Genomic DNA, 22,655 nt, shown 5'->3' with positions numbered 1-22,655 from the left:
AGAGCTACCTTTTTTCAATACCTATACCACTCTCTGGGTTTTAGTTCAGATTCCTTTGGTTCCCACCTGAATCAATTGATTTTCAGTAAAAAGTTTCAAAAATAGTTTCTGTGAGCTTGTAAGTTCTGGCTATTTTGGAGGCCATCTGTCGAAAGAAAAGCACTTCATAAGAGGTGATTACCTGTGGAGGTGAGTCAAGGCCATCGTCTTCCTTCACTATCGGGGAGTCTTTGTTAGTGGTGGGCAACTCATAGGTCATAATACTCCATCTAAATCAGACAGATTTCAGACAGACAAAAGAGTTTTTTAAGCTGACATCACAGATCAGCAATCTTTTATGCCTTATGCCATTTCCTTTTTATCTGGTAATTAACTACAACTTTTGAACAGTTTTCGCCAAAAACAAAGATGTTAAACCGTTCTTACCGGTCTAACATTTTGGTGGTGGCTCTCTCCAGCTTTTCCAGAATCTGCAACAGCTGAGCGTCGTCATCACAGAGGCCTCCCCAGCCAAGAACACGAGCCAGATCATTACCCGTGCCCAAGGGCAACACGCCGAGTTGACACTGAAATGAATACACAAATATTACTATAATCAGATTAACATACAGTCACGTTCGGGAATGTACAGTTTATTTTGTAATTTTTTTGTCAACATACAGGATTTTTTTTTATCTAACTTTGTTTATTGAACATTTTATATATTAACAGACATATACAGAGTGTATAATGAGATATCAGAGCAAGGACAGTGCTGTGTAAAAAAAACACTCGAATGTCAGCCCCTCCCACCCACCGCCTTCAACAACCCCCAAAAGCCACGACAGACACACAAAAGAAAAAAAGGGGGGGATAAGTAAACCACTTTGTCATTTAGAAATAAGAAAATATATAATATAAAACAAGGAGGCTATGTATTGTAAAATAGGGTCCCAGGTCATATGAAATGCCCTAAGTGAACCTTGATGTGAGTACCTTAGCTTCTCAAGTTTGAGATTATAAAGCGCCTCACAGACCCAGCGGACATGCAAAGCAGGACAGGGGAGCTTCCAGTTCAGCAGGATCAGCCTGTGTGCTAATAAGGTGGTGAATGCAATGGCCCGCTTCAGCGCACTATGCATATCTGGGGTTGGGAGAATACCAAAACTGGTTTGATGGCGTATCTATATGCTCACAATAATATGTCAAGTATATCTAACCAAAGTGATACAAGCACTGGACATGACCAAAACATATGTGCATGATTAGCAGAAGTGAGGAGACATCTGCCGCAGGCATCGCTAATAGAAGGATGTATTTTGGCCAGTCTATAGTGGACCCTGTAAATAATCTTGCACTAAATCAGTCTATGGTGGGCGCAAATAGAGAACAAATGGACAAGAGACAATGCTGACTTCCATTGTTGTTCCATCATGTGATAGTTAAGACTCTTTGTTTCGGGCAGATCATTTAGTTAGAAAAATAGAGTTAACTGCGACTGTATAAACTCTTTACAGGATTCGTCCACCAGGAGGATGGCATAAAACCTCCACTGGTTCAAGGGGCGAGGCTGGGAGAGTAGAGCCAAATCAAGAGGAACCGGTGAATGATTCGATATTGCTATACTGTGATAGTCGACAGAAACCAGATTAGAAAGGAGTCATAAGTCTAAAAGAAAAAATTCAATGCGAGAAAACGTGCCATGAACATGAGAGAAGAAGGAAAAAGATTTTCCTCCAGGGAATTAATGCCTCCATGGGTCAGTAAGACCACACTGTTGAGAGAGAGTCGATCACTTTTTGGCTGCTTTGGCAAGAGGGGCAGAAATGTTAGAGGATCGATCAAGTAACATACAAGATTTTCTTTAAAAAGAAATCGAATTTTCTCCTTCGTTCTAGAGTATAAATAATGTTTAGGTAAGAAATAATAAAAAAAAAAAACATGTATTGCAATATACTCCTTTTATTTACTTTTTCATGATAAATCAGACATTTATTCAAAATAATGTATTTCCATCAATAGATCTAAATCCTTTCTTTTCTCACGAAAATATTTAAACGCTTCATCGTCAAGACAGCTTAAGACTACGGTCACATTTGGCAAATTGCCAGCATGGGGCAATCCAACAGCAACATCAGCAGGTGGCAATCGGGCAGTGGCACTTGCATTTTTACACAAAGTTTTAAGAGAAAGATCAAATTAAACAGCGACCAGACAATTTTTTAACACTGGGGAGTGACCACCCAGGCACATTTTGAGGTTGTGAGGTGGCAGTCCAGTGGCACGCGGGTGGCACAAAGGAAGCAGTGCGATTATTGGATGGAAGGGTCTTTAAGTTCCCCAAAATCGTCTGATGATCACTAATTCTGCCATCCCCTGCCCCCACGTTTCATATTTTTAAGATTTTGTTATCCAAGGTACTAAGAGGAAAAAGGTCCAGAGAAAATGTAAAAGCCAGTCCTGCAACAGCAGTTAGGACAATGCCCACAGCCATCTCACTGATGCATCAAATTATACCATCACAACCTCCTCCTCGTCCTCCTCCTCTACCACTTTTCTGCTCTCACCTGTTTATGGAGGTTGAGTTTATCCAGCTCTGAGAGCACCCAGCCCACGCTGCCATCTCCTCCGCACACTAGAATACGGAATGTCACAAACTTCTGGAAGAGCCGCAGGCTGAGGTAGAAGGTGGGGCGACACCAAAATGTAAGGAGGGTAAACAAAGTGTTCATAGGGGCCAGTTATCTGTTACTTAAAAACTATCAGCTATCAAACTGGCAAGATGTTTACCCCAGCTCTGGACCTCCATTCATCAGGTCAAAGACCTGAGCTGGGTTGAGAAGCTGTTTGAACTTTCGAAGGAACTTGACTCCCTGGTTGTCCCCACTTTTGGAGTTGACAAGAACCAATAGAGGGCTGGAGCATGAAGCAGAGGTGGCCTTCCAGAAGCCTTAAATAGAAAAAAGAAAAGAAGAAGCTATTTTTGACTCAAGCTAAAAAAATGTAATCAGTCAGATTTAGACCTGACACTCACTGTTCACAATGGGAAGACTACACATGTCAGAAATAAAATCCTCACTTAAAATTCAAATTCTGAAAATATTCTTACTTTCTCTAACTTTTCTTTTCTAATTACGTAAAGTTTTTTAAAAGTTAAAAAAATCAAAAGCCTTTTGCTTTTAAAGGCAGTCATAATAGATAATAATTTTGAATTAACAGCATTTCCTGGTCTGATTTGAACGGTTCTGCATTTAAAAGATTCAAGAAAGACTGAGTTGAAAGGTGAGATTTCTGAACTTTGCGTTTACTTATTGCAACGCTGAGGAATTGTGTTTAAGAGACAGTATCTCACCATCTGAATCAATGCTGTTAAGTGCAGTGGGGGGGATGATTGAGACTCGACATTGACCCAAAGGGCAAACCTTCCCCATTTGTTCTTTACAGCCGTTGTGGACCTTAAAGAAAGAACAAAGAAATTCACACATACATAAGTCACTGGTCTCCATAGCAATTCTACAATTTTGGTTCAAGCAGAAAGGTCAAAACATCTCTCTGAAATCCACCAAATGCTAGTTCTGCAACCTTTACAAATTCCAATCAAGATTCGTGTGTGGTATACAGTGGTTTAAACTGTTGGCTGATAGGAAGTTTTAAAACCAGCAGAACTAACTGTGTATAAACTGCAAAAAATGGAATCGTAATTAAAAAAAGAGCCTTCCCTAAAAATTTTTATTAATTTCTTTATCACAAGAAAAATATCAATACCGTTTTTTAATCGCAAAATAATCTTGGTTTGAGAAATAACTTCTTGGTAAGACCATTTTTCTTACCCCAGTGGCAGTTTTTTTTTTGCTTATTTAGAATAAATCTGCCAATGGGTCTGTTTTTGAAGTGCTGTAGCCCCATGCCACCAATATGTTCTGGAAACTGTTAACATACCAGAAAGACCAGAAGAAATTTTGCATATCCCCATTCAAATTAGACTCAGATTTTGTCAAAAAATTTTTCTTTTTACCATCAAATCTTAGCTTAGAATTCTAAAACAAATTTAGCATGTGAACGTATTAAAAAATAAACTCATGCAATCAAATGCACCATGTTCTGGGGCAGACATTTCATCTGTTGTAAGGGGGTGAGCCCATTCCAGCCATAATAGGGCACATAGAAAACACACGCTGAAAAAGTTTAAGTCTCTAAAAGACAGTAGAGGCATTTTGCTGGATCATAGAAGGAAGCTGGCGTGCTAATAGAAAACCATGCATGCTTGTACCTTAATTATTCAATCCAAAGTAAAATTGCCGCTTGTGGAATTACTATGTTTTTTTTTTTATTTTGTTTTACTTTTAAAGTCTTTATTTTAGCTTTTGTCTCTCTGGCAAAATGCTAGCATCATATACGTAAACTTATAATAGCTGTTAGCTGACGGCATTGATTTATGAACAAGCTGACAATGATTTGACAGAACGGTTTTTGACAGGACAGGGCTAAAACCGTGCTCACTTACAATGGCTTTGCACCAGAGGCAGCGCCAGTCCTGCAGCCGCCGCACACTGCCACAGTTCTTGTCGCACACCATACATTTGGCACTGACGGGTAAGTTTCCTTCCAGCCACTGGTGCGGCATGGACACCTGAAAGAACGCATAACCACAGACATACATACATTGATTTTTTATTTGATCTTCCAAGTTTTTTGACAGGAAACGAAGGGACAATGCTTGTTAAAAACAATAAAACGTATGTAATTTTAAAACACAAACAGGGCTGGATTAGTAAAGCACATTTTCTTACCCCATCATCATCCTCAATGATATCATTCCCTATGGAAGCCAGTGTAGTCCATTTACAGTTGTTGGTGGAGCGAACAGCACAGCGCTTATGAGCTTTGAATTTACAAACTGCAAGGAACAGATAAACCAGTAATTTAAATATGAGGGTGCTGCTGATAAATGTCACTGAAAGCCATCTTGGTTGATCAGATTAAAAGTGAACACCCTCAGGTTTATGCCTATATGGTGAATATCTTAAAGCCTTTGATTTGGTGGATGAAAAAGCCAGTTCCTATAAATCTGTAAGGTGCCGCAACTTAAATGAAAATAAAGGCTACTTTATGAAGGTAAAAAAAGTATAAGAGGGTTTGGTTCCTACCTGTTGGGTAAGGGCTTACTTTTTGACCCATGTAGGACAAAGATATTTGTGGTTGATTAAATGCGGATTTGGAATTGCCTACTTACTGATGTTCACAGTTAACATACCTGATTTCAGTGTGGGCCCAATGTGGTTTACCTGTGAGTTGAATTGATGGGCTCCAAGTGGGTATGTCCATGGTTTCTATGGTGGCCCCAGATGTTTTGACCAAGTGGGATTTGCCAGTAAGTTTGGCAGGACCCAGCTGGGCAAAGTATACCTATACCTAAATAATAATATAGGTGGGACCCAGATGAGGCTACATTCACACCGCGGACAACGAGGACAACACATATTCAAGCGCCCCCTTCCAATGAAAAGTTTATGTAATGCAAGTATATATGCTTCTGCATTCAAAACCTTGGCTTTGACACATAGCTATGCAAGTTTCCAAAACGGTTTTTGGGCTCTACACACAAAGCGCATGAAGGAAATATTAATAATTGGGGTTTGTGTCCGGCCAGAATTATATGACACCAAACTTCCTTCAATTAAAACAAAAAATTTACATACACCAAACGTTTGATTGGAATAAATCATTTTGACATGCGCAGAACTGTCTAAAATATTTAAAACGGTCGTAGAAGTAGTGGAGTTCTGTTGTAAACAAACATGGCTGCTTTGGCGAGATGATCCTCTGAGTGTGCTTTTGTTATTATTATTTTTAGTAAATGACTATCTGCTCATAATTTCCTAAATACATGCAACCAGTGTTGAGCTCTTTCTTTGGCCACACATACCCAAAGGAGGGGTTAAGTTTGGACGCATTCAAAAAAACATGTTGCAGCACGTAAATATGTGCAAATGACATTGGCCTTTGTTTGTTTTTTGTTGCTGAATTAACATGATTAATTGCAAGGTTTCACAGGAATGTTTGGCATTTCTGCATTAAAAAGCCGCTTCCGGAGCTCACGCACTGTCTCAAAGCCGCTCCTCTGCACAGAGACGATGTTCTCACAGGAGATACAGTTCTCCGGCAGCTTGCTCGCGTAGAGCAGCCGGCCCGAAGCCTCCTCCATAGCACACACATCGTCTTTGCATGCCGTAAAAACCAGCACAGTAATGACCCAGAATCAGAATAAATTGTTTACATTCAACACGATTGGATCATCAATCTGCATAACCCACCTATCCTGTTCTGAAGGAAATTTTGATTGGATGAGTCTAATCGAGTCAGAATATTCCAATTGCCGCGTTTATCTGACGCATTTTTATTCTGATCAGGCATTTATTCCGATTAATGTAAACACATGTAGTGTCAGCCCCTGTCTGCTCTTCATAATGTGACAAAATTCCAGAAATTACCACTGGAGGAAGGTTTTAAAGAGAAGTAAATTGCCATTGACAACTATTTTAGAAAGTCAAAAATAAATCATATGGAACCAGTGGACAAACCCGCTGAGAACCCACATTGAATAGCCATAATGTTCCTCATTGCGGTTCCACCTATAAAATTATTTAGAAATAGCTGGGTCCTATATGGGTTCGATATATTCTGCCCACCTAAATTACAGGCAAATTCCACTCTGTGCCCATATGGACAAAACAATTGCAGCCAATTCAAGAAGCCAGTCCAGTAGGACAAATCATGTCCTACTGGACAAACCCATGGACGCATAGGTTTAGCCCACAGGGGGGCTCATACTTAAATGTTCACTCAGACAGGATTCCTTTTTCAAGGTCTAAACTTTAAGTCTCAGTCTTCATAAAAAAGGAGTCAAGTTCTTACATTTCCTCTAAAATAACTCTAGAGGAGGTAAACTAGAGGCTGTTGACCTCTCTAGATATGTTTTTATTGATTATACAAAAGGAAAAAAAAGGTTTTCATCTGTGTCAGTGTTCAACCTGTAATAAATCTTGCCTCGCCTTGCAAGAAAGAGCTGTAAAATCACATCTTTATGGTTGAATAAGAAGAGGAGACAAAACGCCTAATGTTGAACCCACAAAATGGCTGAGTTGGACAGAAAAAGAAAAAAAAAGGGCAAACCATTACAAAATTAGGGGCAGCTGGCTGAAAACTTCCAACAGAATTGCCTACAAAATGTGTGAATAAGGACATGAATCCTCAAAACTGAGAGTCTGTGTACCTTCACAGGACAGGCCGTGGGAGGTGACGCCTGGCAGGGCTTCCCTGCAGACGTTGCAAAAGGTTGGTCTGGCGTGCGAACAGGCGTACCAGTTGTGCATCCCAGAAAAATGTTCCATGTTGAACTGACTGGCCTGCAGTGGAGATGAGAAAGAAAATAAATTTGTTTTTTGTTCCACATTTCCTTAGAAAGGAAAGCTAACATTTTGTGCACAAATAATTTTGTGTTTATACACAGCTTTGGAGTTTATACATGCTACATTGCTCAAGTCATAAACTTGCATCTATAAAACAAGAAAAGAGAGTAACTTTCAGCGAGGTATTTTAGTATAAAGAACAGGCATGTGCAAAGATTTATTTTACTACCCTTATGATTGGAAACGGGCTGTCTGAGGGTGAAAAATGGTCAAACATGTATCAGGAACGCAGGTGGCCTGCAGGAAGTATGAAGATCGTAGACTGCTTGGTGAGCGAAAATCTTAATGTGCATTTTTTTTTCATTTTCTATGGGCATCCTGCCTGTGACAGGTAGTCATAAACACCATGCCCATATGTTATTAGTGCGTGTAACATACATTATCTTTACAAATACTCCATAAAATACAAAGTGTATTTGTCAAGAGAGTACTACAATACTATACTTACAAATACACTTACCACTTGTGTGACAATACTACGTTCCATTTTTATGAAGTCCCTTAAGGGACGGCGAAACACAGCTCTGCTCCCTTTAAATACACACTAAGATCAGACCTGTTTACGACATTCTACGGCAGGGGTTCTCAAAGTTTTTGTAGCGGAGGGCCAAATTAAGAACTCAACATTAGACTGGGGGCCAATTTTGGTGAAAAAATGGAAAAACAGATGTTTTTAATAACTTTAATGACCAAGTGTAATTTGTACAATTAACCAGGCCCTTCAAATGTTTTCCCAGTTGCGGTTGGAGGTTGCTGCCCAGATCTTCTATTAGTATAGTAATTGTATCATTTGACAAACTTTCTTTTGCTCTGGACAAACAATGTCAGCTACTTTCAGCATACATTCTTTTTACAAACTCCCTGTCACTTAAGGGCTTGCTACGCCGGGCCCTTTCCAAAGCCACAACATAGCTACTAGTTTCTGTCACATCTTCACTGGATTTAGCCGTTTTTGTAAACATCTGCTGTGCAGCACAGCCTCGTTGTAGTTGTTGGAGCTTATTGTAGCGCTCCTCGCCGGTAAATTTGTTATAGTTTTTATGATTTGGTACATAGTGACGATTTATATTGAATTCTTTGAGCATTTCATTTACCTGCTTGCAAATCAGGCACATGACTTTATCCAGCCGATGAGGTACGACAAAGTAAACATTTGTTTACTTGTTATGGCTCTCTCTTGAGGGCCACAACAAGTCTTCTCGCGGTTTCGTCATTGGTACCCGGGCCACACTTTGAGAACCCCTGCTCTACGGGGTTGGAAAACCCTTAGCACACGTTTAGGTCAACCTCCTGTATGGGTGCATGCGACTAAGGTTTCACGGGGGGCATTCTAGAAATGTAACAACTCTGGAACTTCCAATTCTTCTTAGATGTATGAAGAAACTGAGCTGTTCATCCTTGAAAGCTTAAGTGTCTATATGTAGGAAACTGCAACATAGCTCAAGTTAACCCTTTAAGTACAGATTCATAGAGCCTTTCTGCTCTATTGCTGTTGTATTTTTTGTGAAAGCATAAAAGTAATTTCACTAAACTTTTGAAAAAGAAAAGAAAGAAGGATTTAACCCACTTTGGTTATAGGAGATAAATCAGTCTGGAATAAGAATGTGCAAAAGAGGACAGGACAGTAGGTGAGAGATAAAGAAAAACGTAGGAAATGATCATTCCTGTACTAAACAAAAAGAACAGCCTCTTTAGCACACTGGGTCACAGTTTGAATAATGTGGGCAAATGGATTAAAATGATGGAGTGAATAAACCTTGATGGAATGAGATCAAAGAGGCAAAAATAAGAGAAAGATCCACGCACACACACCTCATAGGTTTCCCATTTTTGTACGGATTTGAGAGCGGTGATCCAATCCTCCATTTCCTTCCTGCTCTCTGCGCACAACATTAATTTACGAAATGGTGTAATCACCTGGAAAAACACAGACAGAGGAAAAATAAGACAAAATTCTCAGCTTGCTTTGAGGGAAAATTCTGTTAGACTAACACCAAGATGAATTTACATTTTTTTCCACATGTAAAATTATCCTTTAGGAATGAATAAATATGAATTGGATCATTTAAAACTACAAATATATCTTTGAAATTTAATTTTGAAGGAATGTTTTTTTAAACCCAGGTGACCAAAATAATGTATTCAAGACCTGAAAATAACAGAGCACAAACGTTGCCAAAAAGCTGGTTGCTGTTTCAGCAGTTTGATGATGGAGAACATATAGAAAATCAAATGTAAAATTGCAATTTTAAGTATTTCTTTATTCACTAGATCCAAAACAGAGATGTGACAAACAACACCAACACTTTAGCACTTTAGCTATATTTAAGCTACATTTACTTTCAACTATGACTATCACCTCCCAGGTTATATTCTTGTTGAAAAGACTGTCATCTTTAAAAGAAAAAAAAGATACATTCAAAAGAAATTGTTTGTCTGTTGACAAGACAGAACCTATCAAAGCTCAACCCACCAACCCCAATTACTGTCACTGGGCAGCCAGTCTAAACCACCCTTTGTGAAGTTAAATGAATGTATCAGCCACTAAAACCTGTGGCCTCCAAACCACTGTCCACAAAACCAGCAGCTAATATCATGCTGTTTACACTTTATGACCTTCAATTTTAAAAGTCAGAATAAAATATTTTTAAAGCATGCACTTAAGATTCAAGTAAACCACAAAATGTCACCTTTCTATTTTCTAATCTAAACATTATCAGCATTTAAAGGCCCACTCTAATGAAAATCATGTTTTTGGTGTTTTTAATATGTTCTTACAGTATTTTTCTGATCAAGGAGGACAGTAAATTAAATGTAAAATTGCATTTCTGAGTATTTCTTTATTTGCTAGATTCAAGTATGTCTTTTTTTTCCTCAACTGAACAGGCATTTGGCTAAAAACTCTATGGCTGGATAACTTCAATATGGCTCGCCATTTTTGTTGCTCCAGTAATGTCAGTGTGGGGGTGGGAGGGGCTGTGGGTTAGCAGGAAAGAATATTAACCGATAGCTGGGAAGGGTTACTCCATGTCAATAGTCCCACCTACAACTCAGAGGTAAATTTCTAATGAACTATTCCGGCTCTGCAGAAACTATGTCCTAGAAAATGACACAAGGTTTCTTTGGGGCTAAAAATTGCATAATTATAATTAAAAGACCACTGGGAACATGCAGTGGGAGTTTCAAAACTTTTCAAGACTTATGCAAAGTTCAAGACTTGTGCTTACAGTAAAGCTGTTGTTGATGTTTTTGGTGCTGGTCTCTGCCACACTTGCATCCGATAAGTCCACTTCATCAAAAATCAGGGACTGTTAAAACAGACAAAAAAAAAAAAAAAATCAATTATCTTTTAAGAACCACATTTCCAGAAACTTCTTGACCATATCAAAGTTTTAATAAAGTTTTTTTTCCTGAACAGAATACAACACTCAGAGTTGAAATGCTCTTGCCTTGCAGTCTTTGGCATAGTAGAGCGTCCTCCCTCTGAGCTTGAAATACCTCCTTTTCCATCTCTGGAAGGAGCTGGTCTGCTTTAAAAGGATCCCCTCCTTCACACTTTTCTGTTTGCATGCAAAATATAAACAAAAAATAAACATTTCAGGCAGCATAAATAAGCGGCATTAGATTAAAAAAAACAAATTTAATGAGTCAGCGATAATAAATCATGAAGACAAGTATTTTATAATATCTAAATCAAAATTTTTGAAAGATGGACAAAAGATATAAAACTAAAAATAAGTTTTACAGGCAAAGCTATTTTACTTTTAATACAAAAATCTGTCATTTCTGAGCAAAAATGGAAGCTGTGAAAATATAGTTTTTGTTTTTTTTGCTTTTCATTTCTTATTTTAAACTGTGTCTTCTAATTTAGTCATTTAACTAGTCTCAGAAGGTATGATGACAACAACCTTTCAGGGTTTTCTTTAACAGAGCTCAGCATGAAAGACAAAAGAAACTCAAGACTAACAATCAGCATGACAACAGGCCACGGACTTTCACGAGAGTGGGTGTTGCAGCTCTTAAATTTGAACAAAGTAGTAAGTAAAAACAAGATTGATCAGCATTTCAATGCACAGACTAAATCACACAAACAGGCTACACAATCGGCTGCAAATCATAAAGGGGGTGAAGTTTTCAAACTGAGGCAATACATCAACAAAGGTCTAGCCGGCCACCAGGAGTCTGGTGGGAGACTTGCAAAGGAGCGCAAAAACTTTTTTTTTCCCTGAATCAGTTGAACAGGGAAACGTGAGAAGAAAAATCAAGCAAGATGAAGTAAGAAAGAGGACTCTGAACTTGCTAACCAACATTCTAGAGATAAAATCTAAAGTGCAATAAACCAGTTGTAGCTATCAGGATGTGACAGTTGCCTGCAAAAATGCAAACCTGACTAAGTAGTCATATATATATATATATATATATATTACTGAGCTATTTTAAATTAAGATTAGCTAGATTTTTTCATGAGCCACATATATGTCACTGAGTTATTTTAAATTAAGATTTGCTAGATTTTCTCATGAGCCACAAAGCTATAGTCTACAAACATGATTGGTGAGCTGCCTGATGTTACAGGACATAGAATGATGTCTGCCACAATTAACTTGTCCATTCCAGAATCAGATCTATATCTTTGCTTTGTAAAATTTACTTTAAACGCCTGCTAAAATATCAGAACAGATTCAAGTTTAGGTTAAAAAGTAATCTGAAACAACAGTGCTGACAATAAACAAAGATTGACACTATTAAAGACTAAAAAAGACTATTGTTAAGCTACGTTCAAACTGCCCTCGGCAATGTGTGTTCAAGCGGCCATTTCCAATAGTCTATCTAAACGCACGTAAACGTTTCAGACTTTCTGCCTCTCACCTTCACATGTAGCTATGTAAGTTTTTACAACAGGTTTTAACTCTTTGTACAAAACACGCTCGGATTTAGTAGACCAAATCCAATGCCATCCATACGTCACTGTAGTGATGCATGGTTAGCATCCCCTTAATTCACAAAAGTTTGAATTGGTACGACACAGAATCGTCACATATCGGAACAGACCTGTAAAATAAAAAAGGGTGGAGCAAGATTCACAAGATTTGCACAGCTTCGAGAAGAAGAATCCTCTCCGTGCTCGCCCATTGTGAACATCATTGGCTAAATTTAATTTAGTTCAATTTTATTTACATAGCCCAATATTACAACAATAGTCGTCTCAGTGGGCTTCATACTGGTAATTGTATAGAAAACATGAAATCATAAAGAACATGAAGTCATTGAATACAATAGGTTGTGTCTATACTAAACAAAACTGACTAAACTAAACTGGGCCTCCCTGCCTTTAGACCCTCCTACTCGGAGGGAAAAACTCCTAAAAAAATTGACTCTGGGAAAAAAAGAAGAAACCTCAGGAAATGCACATTAAAGAAGCTGCTTGTAACAAATTTCTTGAATGGACATCACATGTCGAGTTTGTTCGTACCTTTCCAGCCTTTTTGGTAAAGTTCAAAATACATGTGAGAGATGTCATTTAAAAAGGACAGTTTTTATATCTAACAATAAAAGTCAAAGTACTTACAAATGTCAAGATGTCTAAACACATCTTTCGGGTTTTTTCAGTCACACCATACGTTGGATCTGCCTCAAGTTTGAACAAATGAAATTGTAACCAGGAGAGTAAATAGAATATACTGCAAATATGACTACATAAACACAGGATTAAGAGAAGTCAATGGTCAATACCCTGCGGTGACATTGAAGCCACACCTTAAGGCTCTTCTCCTGCCTGAGGGTTGCAACAGAGTCGATAAAGCACAGCCGAACTAACTAGATCTTCATAATCATCCTCATGCACATACACAGACTGATGAGCACTAAAGTGCATGTACACAATAATCACAATAACACTCCATATTTACTCATTTGTGAAAAGCAAACTGCCATCAAGAGCTCTGAAGGGCAGCCACACAAAACCCAGCCTGGGAATAACCTAGGACTTATTCCATTCTGACTTGCATTTGACAATCTAACCAAGTGCAAAGACACAAGGAAGGATTTACCTTTACACTGTAAGCATCCCACCATTAAATTACTGGAACCTGACAGATATGCACCACAGGTCACTGTCATTGGGATAATTGATCATGTGAGACTGAAGCAAAGCAGGACGTTTTAACTGGAGTGTGATAAAAGCAAAGTGTCAACAATCACAGCCTGAAAAACAACTAGCATTTAAAATACAGGTTCAGCACCAAATGCATAAGGCAAATTCAATTCTTTACTTACGTCTCAATTGCACACAAAAACCATCAAAGTCTTCACTTGGGGAGAGAAAGGTCATGAAGGAAGGAAAAAGACAGTGAATCAAAAAGATTTGTGAAAAGAAAGCTTGGGGAAATGGACAAAAAATAATTTACATGATTTAAACAGTTAGCTTTTTCATTTCTGTTGAAATTATATGGGCCAATGAGTTGCAGAGTGCATAAATGAAAGGTTGGTAGGATAGTTGTGGGTAAAAAAAGATATTGGGGGAATCTTGAAAAAAAACTTGGACTGCAGCAAATTGGGGTCTGAAACAACTTTACTAATGTAATATTTGTGACACAAAGCTTTTGTTAGTCCTATGAAGATGCATTGTAAAGGGCAGATACATGTTACATGTGAATGAAAAAAGGTGAACATTTTCCAATTTGATCTCTTGACTGAACAATCATGTGAATTGGCATTTCCTACCCCATACTGACCTCCTCTGTCCCATTCGCTGCAGACTTGTCACTAAAGCTGGATTCCAAATCATCTTCTCTGAAGCCAACACACCTCTGCCTTTCTCTAAACAACAGTTGTGGGACACAGCACCCGCTGGCCCGACAAAATCCAAACATTTGAACACGCGGATGAAGCTGTCTTGACAGAAGTAGTCACCAGGTTGGGTTCTCTCAAAGGTGAGTTCAAAAGGTTGAGACAAGATTGTGCTCTTTTTAGTCTATTTGGATCTTCTCATCATTGTTTTCCTCCTTCTAAAACTTAAAATAAAAAGAAAACTATCTGCTTTTCTTAGCTTTAAGTCCTTTCACGTCAGCAGTTCTTCAGGCAATGGGGTTTTACTTCCTCTTTCTTGGTCAAGTAGCCACACCCCCCCAGGTGTGCTCCTCCAAACCTTTCAAGCATATGAATGAGTGTCTTTCTTCCCACCTGACACACGAGCACGCCCTGATGAGGTGGAGCATGCAAATGAGCCTGCCATACAAAGCCAGAATGCAAGATGGTGAACCTCTAAGTAGTGTCTCCTGTAAGAACAAGAACCAGCCTTGAGGCTATAAATAGAACTGGAAAAACTTGTCTGGTTAAAACAGGCACTCTTGCAAGCTTGCACAAGCTTTCTTTGTTAAACGCTGCGTTCATTTATTGAGTGTAGTCAAAGACTAACATAACCCCTCAACACTTAAGCCCTTATCTGGACAACTAGTTTCATAAGGAGTTAGCAAAGAATGAAACAGAGTTCAGGCTCAACAGTTAAAGAAAAAAAAGAAACGTGCGCATGTCAAAAAGCTGGTTGCACTCCATTAAAAATAGCAGAAAATGTCACTCAAATTCCTAACGTCAGCCTTGAAGAGCTGCTCTGACTCTGTGAGTGTGTGCACTCATGCTGCTTTTCTGCCTACATACCATCATCAGACTGCTTATGGTGTCAGATCAGCATCTTGTCAGCCAAGGAAATGACAGCCCGTGCAAGTGAAAGTGTGCATGTGGATGTATGCGTGGATAATGCCATTTCATTCTGCCTTTGATGAGCAGAAGCTCTCTTTTCCCTTCAGACTTGCTCACTGCAACCGGTTCTGATTTCACCCGAGTGTCTCTAGTGATAATAATAATAATGATGGATTGGATTTATGTGCGCTTTTCCAGATGCTCAAAGTGCTTACAAAGTCCATTATTCATTTACTCTTCATTCATACTTGGTGATGGTAACTACTGATGTAGCCACAACTGCCCTGGGGCAGACTGACAGAGGTGTGGCTGCCAATTTGCACCTATGGCACCTCTGACCATCACCGGGACATTCATGCCCATTCACACACCAGTGGAGCAACACTGGAGGCAGGGAGGGTGAAGTCTCTTGCCCAAGGACACAACGAGAGCTGACTGAGGGGAGCGGGGATCAAACCCCCAACCCTTCGATCATTGGACGACCTGCTCAACCACCTGAGACACTGCCGCCCAAGTGACGGATTCTCCTCCTCTGGTCCCTCCACTCAATTTGTTGTCTAAAAATTCAATGTCCCAACCTGTTAAGGTTAATTCAGTCACATATTAATTTATGGAATTTTGTTTTTAACAGTCAACATAACAAACAGCTGATGAGAATAGGTAAACACTGTTAAAAGAAGGTTGTTTAAATCTAACTCAATTGGAACAAATAGATCAGAAAAGATCATTCAAAATAAACTTTAAAATTATCACTAACTATGCACAGTTGTCTTAACATTAATGCTATGTTCACACCTGGCTCAAAAACGTGCGTTTGAATGGCTGCTTCCCATGAAAAGTTTATGTAAACGTGTGCATTTGTGCATTTCAGGCTTCCATGTTCAAAAGTCAAATGTTTAAGTCCATTTGCAGGCTTCACATACAAAACACGCTGCAACTTAACGTACACTGAAAGAAGGGAGTCTGCTTTGGTAGTGTCCTTTTTCAAAACACGGGAGTACCAACTGTTTAATAATAGATCTTAAAAAAATATGGCCAACTCTTTTTAAAGCATGACAACCAGTGTACAGGCTTCACAGACACATTTCTTTTTAATTAAGCCCTGATCCTGCTTAAATCATTCCTAAGCAGAGCCCAGTATGAACACACATCACACATGCTGCTTTCCTGAAGTCCTGTGATGTATCTAATAAAATCAACGGCAACGCCCCCATATGCCATCCCAAAAATAGCATGTTACATAACAGCTGCAATATCTAGCTGACAGATATCGCTGCAACACTTGCTCGACAGCAGTAAGCTGGTCAGGGTGTGACGTGTAGGCCACCTTGGGACCCAATTAAGTCACTAGGGGGAAAAACATGTTTCCATTAAAAACAAATCTTCTTGTGCGTTTTAATGCCAGAACAAGCAAAAAACAAGGTGAAAGTAATGAATCAGACAGGTGGTGACATAACAGACTGCAAAAGACTTCCTGACTTGTCTTCATATTTTCTAACACCAAACGGTGAGAGGGAGCAGTTGGTTAGAGAGAAATCAAGTTCAGGTCAAGACCCACTTTATCTGAATGTGTGTGCGTCAGCCACACTTTCTCTGGGAGAAACTTTATTTACTCGCTATCATTTTGTTTGTTTCACTTCATTTGTCACAACACCATTGATAAAACAGAGTATAGAGTAGAGTAAAGTAGAGTTTGCAATTTGCACAGATGCATCGCACCACATGTACATTTGAATTCTTGTGCATTTACCCCAGAGTCAAGCTTCCAATAAAAAAAAAAAAAAAAACTGTACATAAGGAAATAAAAATAAAATAACAATAATGATAATAAAATAGGACGGAGTAATTGAAAGGGTTTTAAAACTCTCATATTGCACGTAATATTATAGCAAATTTTGTAGAAATTGAAATAAAAGAAAAGATGTATATCTATATGGTTTATATATATATATACATATATATATGGTTTATGTATATATATATATATGTATATATCCTCATAACCTCTGGTCTATCCGTAAGAAAGTCTAAAATCCAGTTGTGGGTGGGTGTTGGTATCCCGAGGTCAGAGGGGGAGACATAGTTCTGACTTCTGACAGCAGGAGAGTACTTATGGTTAATATTTTTAAAGATATTTGACTTGAGTTTTTCACAGAAGCGAGACTGCAGGCTACAAACAAAACACTGCTGTAAATTCTATGCGTTTCTATGTGTTGTTCAACACTCGTTCATATTTTCTTTAGCAATTGCTCTTCTACAGAGTATGTATAGGAGTATGTATGTAAAGGTATTTTAATATTGTCGTGGGACAAATGTGAGGTCTGTCCATTATTTTTCTTTAGATCTGTTCTAAAAATGAACATGACTTCATTCTACAGAAAGCAGCTCGTGGACCGCAGCGTAGTGCTCCACCTGCGGACAGATTTCTCCATGACCTTGGGGAAAGTGACGATGAATTCCCTCCTGGACTAGGTGATTACACAATCACGTTGTGCAGAGTTTCAGCTTGTTTGTGATTTTTATGAATGTAACAGTGTAAAAACATGGAATAGATAAAAACTGTGCTCTTTTACAATCAAATTTTTTCTAAACAATGTGACGAAATCAGCTGCAGTGAGTGAACAGATGATGGGAGCAGTAGTGATGAAGACTGATGGCATCATAAACATCTTAGCTGCAAAAGGTAAACCAGCAGCTCCGCCTATCTGCTGGGCAGTTTGACAGGAATAATAATAATGGATTGGATTTATCAGCGCTTTTCCAGACACAAAGTGCTTACAATGTGCCCATTATTCATTCACTTTTCATTCATTTTTTTTTTTAACTTGTCCTGTCCAACAGCTAGGCAAACAGATGAGAGCTGAGGGCCTCTTGTGTTGGACATATTTTATTTTAACAAGAGGGGTTATTCATCTTCAGACAAACCAATGGTATGTCTGAATAAACCCCTTTTGTATTTGAGGCCAAACTTTATTAATTTCAATCATGTTTGAAAATCTTTGGTGTTGGACCGGACGGAAAAGGAAAGAGGGGAAGAAGAGAGAGGGACGTTAGAGAGGGAGGGGGGGGGGTAGGAGGGTGATAATAGGAGGGGAAGGGGGGTAAGACCATGAAGCAGCATAAAGCAGACAGGTTTACTGGTTGTTTATCATTACGGTACGGTTCACTTTTCATTCATACTTGGTGATTGTAGCGGCGTGGTTGCCAGTTCACATCTACGGTCACTCTGACCATCACCGGGATCACACATTCATGTGCACGATGCTTCATTCATGCTGGTAGGCAGTAGCGTTAAAGGTCTTGCCCAAGGGCCCTCACTGGTGGTGTTAACCAATTCAATTGCTTGCGTCACCCCCCCCGAACCCTGGTTTCCTGCATGTCAGTCCTTCACCTTACCACCCTAGCTACCCAGCCGCTTGAACCAACAAAGCCGTTCAAGCACAGGGAGTCTGCAGAGATGCTTAGGGACACTGACCAGTGGTGGAAAATGAGCATAAACCCCGAAGATTTTCAAAATGAGACTTAAACATGGTGAGTGCAACAATCATCGGTGCCCACACTAAAACAGCAACTGCTTTACTGCATTTCACAATCAGACTAAAGAAATGCACACTTTGTGCATTGAATTCCACGGAGTTTTGTGTTTATGTGTTTTTTTGGTTTATGGTAGTGGCTTATTAGTTTTGTCAGTCATTGAGTGAAAATACAGGAAATAACTGTGTTGCATTAAAAAAAGTCTCTTCATGCAGTCGGTGAGAATGAGCTGGGAACAGGTGTTTTTTCATGGATGCGACAAACCTAAAATTGTATCTATTTTTTGTGTTATTGTCAAATTTACTATCTCAACCTAAATTAGCATCTTGAATGCAAAAAATATAGTTGAAATTTTTGTTTTATAATTGGAAATAAAATTTCACTATAAGGGGTAAAGCGATGTATAAATGGCTTATGATGATGAAACCCTTTTTGGTCACTGCTTTAGATTGGGGGCTGCAAAACACTCTCTAAACTGTTAACAAGGACATTCTTAATCTATGTATTAATCCCTTTGAAGTATTTTATAAATAGATTGTGAAGTTGACCCACTATTTGGACACGCTTTAGAGTAGAGGGCGGCAAAACAGACAAAGAGATACCTGCATTTTTGCAAGAACAGAAAAACGTCAGAACTTGCTAAAAGAGAAACAGTCAGGTATCTCTGAGGGGTTAAGAACAGATGCCGAGCTGAATCCTGCAGACAATAAACATCCTGACCTTTCAAACGTGGCTTCGTTTAACTAATCAAGAGGTTGTGCTGTTTCGACATGGACACTGCTGGAACTGCAAATGAGCCTCACCCAGTCTGACCAAATGGAGAAACAAAAATATTGCAGTTATGTTTTTCTTCCAGGAGATGGCAGACTTAGAAAGAGAAGGAGAATAGGGAAAAAGCAACCCAAAAAATAAATAAAACAACAGAAATAAAGGATGAGAAACAAAATGACAGAAGAAGTGGACGGAAAAGCGGTTAAAAAAGGAACATTGGATCAGTAGCATGTATCATCTTTGGCAGAGTTTTGTATTTGGGTTTTTTAATAGAAACACACACTGGGTTCCTCCATGTGGACGTACAAACCCTTTTCCAAATGCACAACTACCTTGTATTTCAGCAAGCTTCGCTACAAAGGCATTGTTTGAGCGTTGCTGTTTGATCCTACCTAACATCACACCAGCAAAAGGAAACATCTGCAAAGGCATGTGTGGTACAGTTTGATGCTGTCATTTTCTAAATTATGCTGACGATGGCATGTGGTGCTCAGGATTTGCAGAAACCAAACACACAAGCACAGATCGGAGGTAATAGCTGACCAACGTCAGCTGAAAAGTGGAACTCATATTCTTTTCTTTTGTCTTACTGGCATCTAAAGTTGGCAATGCAAAGGTATGTGAGGTTCCCATGGCAACAGGGAGACGTTTAACTCCAAGCTCAAGATCTAAGTGCTGTTACATGCGCACTTTTGTTGAAAAAAAACTTACACACACACAATATATGTATATATATATATATATATATATATATATATATATATATATATATATATATATATATATATATATATATATATATATATATATATATATATATATATAAGTGTATAAGTGTCAATAAATAATTTGCGAAAAGAACAGCTTGCAACGTTTATAATGCATAAACAAAATGCCTGACCATGCATATGCACTGCCTACACACAAACACACATACATTCAGAACTAGGCGTGGGAGGACTTTGCACCATGGCGACCACATCCTGTCTCATGTACCTCCGTGTGTTTATTAATAGACACACAAAGCAGTGATATGTACAAAAAAGCACCCAAAAAGACTAGGCTGCGAGATGGACAGATGGGTGGAAACATCCAGACACAACACTTGCAAATATTTCCTTAAGTTGAGCCATTCTCCATGTTTGGATATTAGTGTGCTTGGGGAAAGATCATCCATTTTCTATTTCTTTGGCATTGAAGGACGCATAATCTGCTGCTGCTGGTTGGGGGTGGGGTAGATAGGAGTGTATTTCAGGGGTTGCCTGGGAGCATACGGAACAAATCTGGGTCTGATGCTGTATAATCCTTCCATAAAACACACACAAACACACACATTTGGTCCAAGCGCCCAAGCATGATGCACTCATCAACAAACCAACAGGCAATTCTTAGCCAATGGGAGATCGAGAATGAGGAAGTTGAAAGTCTCTTAATGAGCTTTTTCAATTAGCATCTTGTCCCAGTTGTTGATGAATTTGTGATGCTAACCATGCTGTTTTGCCCTGATGTAGAGGTATCAAGCATTTACAGGATTTACATCAGAAATGAAGAGAGAGTACATTGTTGAATTATCATGGAGAGGAGGTGGAGAAAAAAAGTAAAGAATCAGTTGGCGGGACAAATGGAAATAAGAGGACACAAAGCCAGGAGGAAAAGAGCATGTGCTGTAATGCAGGTGAGGCAGACAAGGAGCAGAGAAGATAAGGCAGAGAAGATAAGACAAGCCGCGATGAACGCTGGTGAGTCGGTGCGATGCTGCCAGTGATTATCCTTAACACTTCCCCTCTGCTGTGTAATCTTCTCTCATTGCTGTGAGAAAACATAACACAGCATGGTAGAGTCTTTCCTGTGTGCATGTTCTTTATTATCTCAACATACAATGTGGGTTGACCAGCTTTAACCAGTATCAGTGTCTGTGAGACATTGCATGGGCAGAGATAAAACACAAGGGTTGCTGTTTTTCTATTTTCATTTTTGGAATGAAGATGTACCAGAAATTCTGTCTCTTGCACACAAAATATAAAAAAATGCTATTAGGAAATGGTACGTGCTTGCAAATGAAGAGTGAAAGCTTTACCCAAACATTTTCTCGAGTATTGAAAAAGTCATAAAACAGAAAGTAACACGCAATCTCGTCAATCAACAAGTTTTCCTGTTAAAATTAAACCAAAACTTAGCGTTAGCATTGCAAATTCTATTACATTTCATTAGCAAGTGTGAGGCCTTATAGTGTCTGTCTATAATAAAGGTTTTTTGAAGCTACTATAAACTCTTTAGCCAGGAAAAACAGCCAGACAGAACTTTATTGATATTTGCATGCTGTGTCTGCACTGTCAGATCGAACATCAAGTTAAACTGGAATGAATGCATGTAAAGTAGCGGCACTGCTACCAAAACAGACAAATGGAGTGCTTTAGACATGTGTCTAACTGAGTCCAATTCACTCTGCATATTAGAACATTTTACAGTAGTCTTTTAAGAAATAAACAATTTTACATATTTCGGGCAACTTGAAAATGTAACTGGCAGATAAGGTTGTAATGTTATTTAGGTGTGTGGTGAGGGCTGTCAAAATGTGAGATTGCCCCATGTTGGCTGTCACCTCTGAAATCAAAAATAAGAAAAAGGAATATGGACCGTGAAAGATAATACGAAATGAATCAAATCCCCATCCAGGAAGGCTTTAGAATACTTCATTGATATGCTTTGGACTCCCACGAAAAAGAACAACTAGTTATCACATGTCCCTTTCGTGCAACTGTTGTTTTCTGCCTCTAGGCATCTTAGCTGTGCTGCTTTCACAAAGGTGTAAGATATCATCCATCTCTGTTTCTTTTACAGAGATGGAACAAGTGCTGCTCATAGAGGTAGGACACAATTGCGTAATATTTGCGGAATGTTGCTGGTTCAGATTATGCTGCGACATTGTTCTGGTTTAAACTTTCGTTTGTTTGAAAATCACGGGCAGTTATTGACCTGATTTTCTGGCTATTTCTTTTCACCTTCAGTAATTTTTTAAATAGCAGTTGCGTTTCTGTACCCTCTGTTCTGCAGAGACCTCAAAGAGGTCGACACAAAAAAAATAAACCAAAAGTAGATTTCTCTTTAGTGCAACATACAGACAAAGTAAGCGTGATCTAGTTTGTCACCAGGATTTTTCTTGGTCACAACAAGCAAACATTCATGTCTCCCATGCTGCTGCCA

General features: G+C 38.9%; 1 protein-coding gene across 4 annotated transcripts in view; it reads right to left on the bottom strand.

Moving 5' to 3' along the window:
* Positions 1 to 22,655, bottom strand: part of si:dkey-172j4.3 (diacylglycerol kinase delta) — a 92,398-nt gene that overhangs the window by 25,163 nt on the left and 44,580 nt on the right. For 2 of the 4 annotated variants that reach the window (XM_023965924.2, XM_078935961.1), the window contains exons 1-12: positions 14,183 to 14,581; positions 10,898 to 11,008; positions 10,676 to 10,756; positions 9,261 to 9,365; positions 7,253 to 7,385; positions 4,770 to 4,876; positions 4,484 to 4,609; positions 3,332 to 3,434; positions 2,770 to 2,929; positions 2,547 to 2,655; positions 427 to 566; positions 182 to 269 (exon numbers count right to left, since the gene is read on the bottom strand). In XM_023965924.2, coding sequence (XP_023821692.1) covers positions 182 to 269; positions 427 to 566; positions 2,547 to 2,655; positions 2,770 to 2,929; positions 3,332 to 3,434; positions 4,484 to 4,609; positions 4,770 to 4,876; positions 7,253 to 7,385; positions 9,261 to 9,365; positions 10,676 to 10,756; positions 10,898 to 11,008; positions 14,183 to 14,320 — 1,401 coding nt within the window. In that variant the 5' untranslated portion in view covers positions 14,321 to 14,581. Of the gene's footprint in view, positions 1 to 181; positions 270 to 426; positions 567 to 2,546; positions 2,656 to 2,769; positions 2,930 to 3,331; positions 3,435 to 4,483; positions 4,610 to 4,769; positions 4,877 to 7,252; positions 7,386 to 9,260; positions 9,366 to 10,675; positions 10,757 to 10,897; positions 11,009 to 14,182; positions 14,582 to 22,655 lie in introns of those variants that run through there. The other 2 variants (XM_023965923.2, XM_023965925.2) reach the window with 1 other exon arrangement.

Source organism: Oryzias latipes, chromosome 18, assembly GCF_053564925.1.
Source record: "Oryzias latipes strain Hd-rR chromosome 18, Olatipes_Hd-rR_3.1".
In the NCBI taxonomy this organism is placed as follows: domain Eukaryota; kingdom Metazoa; phylum Chordata; class Actinopteri; order Beloniformes; family Adrianichthyidae; genus Oryzias; species Oryzias latipes.
This window is presented reverse-complemented; position numbering and strand designations above follow the sequence as displayed.